Below are 2,725 nucleotides of genomic sequence, written 5' to 3'. Positions count from 1 at the left end.
AACATTGTGTTTGAAGTAAGAATACGATACGATACAACTGGTAACAACCATCCAAACAAGTTGTTAGGGTCATTTGGTTGGGAAACAAGTTATCTCAAAATTAATTATTTCAGGATTAATTATTCCAAAATTGTTATCCCGCCTTTCCACATGGGTAAATGTAAAATTATAATTTCGGGACTGCAATTTTATCCTAACCAAAAGCAGTATAAACTCACTTTAAATTTGTTTCCTGTATTAATTATCCTAGTACGAAACGAGCCTTAGCTTTCATTGATAAAACTCTCCGATCAAAAGCTTAATACAAAAGGTTAATCCATTTCATTAATTTACAGTTCTGTTTGACTTTGTTCCTGATTCCCCACCTCCACCCCCACCCCTATTAGTCCACTTCAAATCTTCATTATTGCCTTTTTAAATTCTTCAAACCTCATTCTTCTCCCTCCCTCAGATCTCTCTCTCTAATCATCATTTCTTAAACAAATCATCAATCTTTCTTCTTTACAAATCAAAACCAAAAAGAAAAAAACACAAAAAAAAACACGATCTTTGAACCAAAACCAGATAGATTCTCATAAATAAAGCAGCTAAAAGTTCAATACTAGCCACCCCTTTTTCTTTTTCCTATCCCATTTACATTATCAAGAATCAATCATTCATTGGGGCAAAAAAGAAGGAAAATTTCTCAAACCTAACCCTAAGCTTTTCTCAAGAAAAAAATCAGAACTTTACTGATTTTCATTTGAAAATAAGAGATTCCTAATCTGGGTATTGCTCTAATCTCCAAGATTTTGCCTAAAATAATGTCCCAAATGAAGCACATTGATAATATTCCATCAACCCCAGGAAAATACAAGATTGAAAAATCCCCTTATAATAGGCTTAGGCTACAATTTTCTTTAACCAAGATTATTTTTTGGGCACTTGTTTTTGTGGGGTTAATCTTTGTATTCTTTTACAGATCACCAAATTCTGTATCAAATGTTTCTTCAGATCTCTCAAGGAGATCTCTTAGAACCAGCTCTTATGGTGGTCCAGTGTGGGAAAAAAAGATTAAATCTTCAGCAAAAATCAGGTCAAAAAATGGTATTTGTGTTTTGGTAACTGGTGCTGCTGGTTTTGTAGGAACACATGTTTCAGCTGCCTTAAAACGTCGTGGAGATGGCGTAGTAGGTTTGGATAATTTTAATGATTATTATGATCCCTCGCTCAAAAGAGCGAGGCAGGAGCTATTAGAACGCACCGGTGTGTACATTGTTGAGGGCGATATCAATGATGTCGCCCTCTTAAAGAAACTTTTTGACATTGTTGCATTTACTCATGTTATGCATTTAGCTGCACAAGCGGGCGTGAGGTACGCCATGGAAAATCCGGGATCATATGTGCATAGTAATATTGCTGGTCTTGTTAATGTTCTTGAGGTTTGCAAAAGTGTCAATCCTCAACCTGCCATTGTGTGGGCGTCGTCTAGTTCTGTATATGGATTGAATACTAAGGTACCCTTTTCAGAGAGGGATAGAACAGACCAACCTGCTAGTTTATATGCTGCTACTAAAAAAGCTGGTGAGGAAATTGCTCATACCTATAATCATATCTATGGGCTATCGATAACTGGATTGAGATTTTTCACGGTTTATGGACCGTGGGGACGGCCAGATATGGCTTACTTCTTTTTCACAAGGGATATATTGAAAGGAAAATCAATTCCAATCTTTGAGGCGGCTAATCATGGCACGGTCGCGAGAGATTTTACCTACATTGATGACATAGTGAAGGGTTGTTTGGGGGCATTAGACACTGCTAAAAAGAGCACGGGAAGTGGTGGGAAAAAGAAAGGTCCTGCTCAATTGAGGGTGTTCAATTTAGGCAATACTTCCCCTGTCCCGGTTTCTGATCTTGTTAGCATTTTGGAGAAGTTGTTGAAGTTAAAGGCTAAGAGATTGGTTATGAAGTTGCCAAGGAATGGTGATGTGCAATTTACTCATGCGAATATAAGCTCGGCTCACAAAGAGCTCGGTTATAAGCCTACCACAGATTTACAGACAGGATTGAAGAAATTCGTTCGATGGTACTTAAGTTACTATGGCAATGGAAAGAAAAGTGCGCAGTGATACAATTCGATTCAGTTGTGTGGTAGGACAATTAATTCTTGTTCACTTTGATTCTTATGATTATTTTGACTCATCTCCCGCTTGTTGTGCCCCCATTTTCTTGTTTTTTTTCATATCTTAATGATACTATATAAGGGGCACATCCGATCTCACGATGAAGAATTTGTGGTGGATGGACGGTGTTTGCTGCGCTAGTTGATATGTATTAAACACAACCTGAAACCAACTGTTTTTTATTTTACACCTTTTAAGTGTAATTGTATTAGTTTCATAATTGTAGAATTCATGATAGATAGATCTGCTGCTGATTGATGGACAGTGGACATGTATCATCTTTATATTAAGTTCTAATAAAAGTAGCACACGATAGTTCCATATTTGAGTTCGTTGTGTTGTGTATATCTTTAAAACTGAATATTCTTGTTTATCAATATGATATCTTCTTCTACATAGAAATTTTGGTTAATCCTGTTATGCATTTTTACTTATGTTGCTAATCCTTTCTGTTATTTGCTTCTCTGTGATCATTCCTCGTACATAATCTGCACCTCATGATTTACTATCAACACTCTACTATTAGGGTCATTGTGACAGATTGTTGCTTTCTTCCTTAA

At 36.4% G+C, this 2,725-nt stretch overlaps 1 protein-coding gene across 1 annotated transcript; it reads left to right on the top strand.

The window, feature by feature from the left end:
* The first annotated feature begins 338 nt into the window (after positions 1-338).
* LOC107830188 (UDP-glucuronate 4-epimerase 3) lies at positions 339-2,493 on the top strand. The gene has a single exon (XM_016657667.2). It carries the CDS (start codon positions 804-806, stop codon positions 2,109-2,111), a length of 1,308 nt encoding a protein of 435 aa, XP_016513153.1. The 5' UTR covers positions 339-803; the 3' UTR covers positions 2,112-2,493.
* Positions 2,494-2,725: the final 232 nt, after the last annotated feature.

The sequence above is a fragment of the Nicotiana tabacum genome, chromosome 13, assembly GCF_000715075.1.
Source record: "Nicotiana tabacum cultivar K326 chromosome 13, ASM71507v2, whole genome shotgun sequence".
Classification (NCBI taxonomy): domain Eukaryota; kingdom Viridiplantae; phylum Streptophyta; class Magnoliopsida; order Solanales; family Solanaceae; genus Nicotiana; species Nicotiana tabacum.
The sequence above is the reverse complement of the archived record's forward strand: the minus strand, read 5'-3'. Positions and strand labels throughout refer to the sequence as shown.

Coding starts and splice junctions, on each gene's coding strand:
- LOC107830188 (XM_016657667.2), top strand. CDS start 804: ATGTCCCAAATGAAGCACATTGATAATATTCCATCAACCCCAGGAAAA.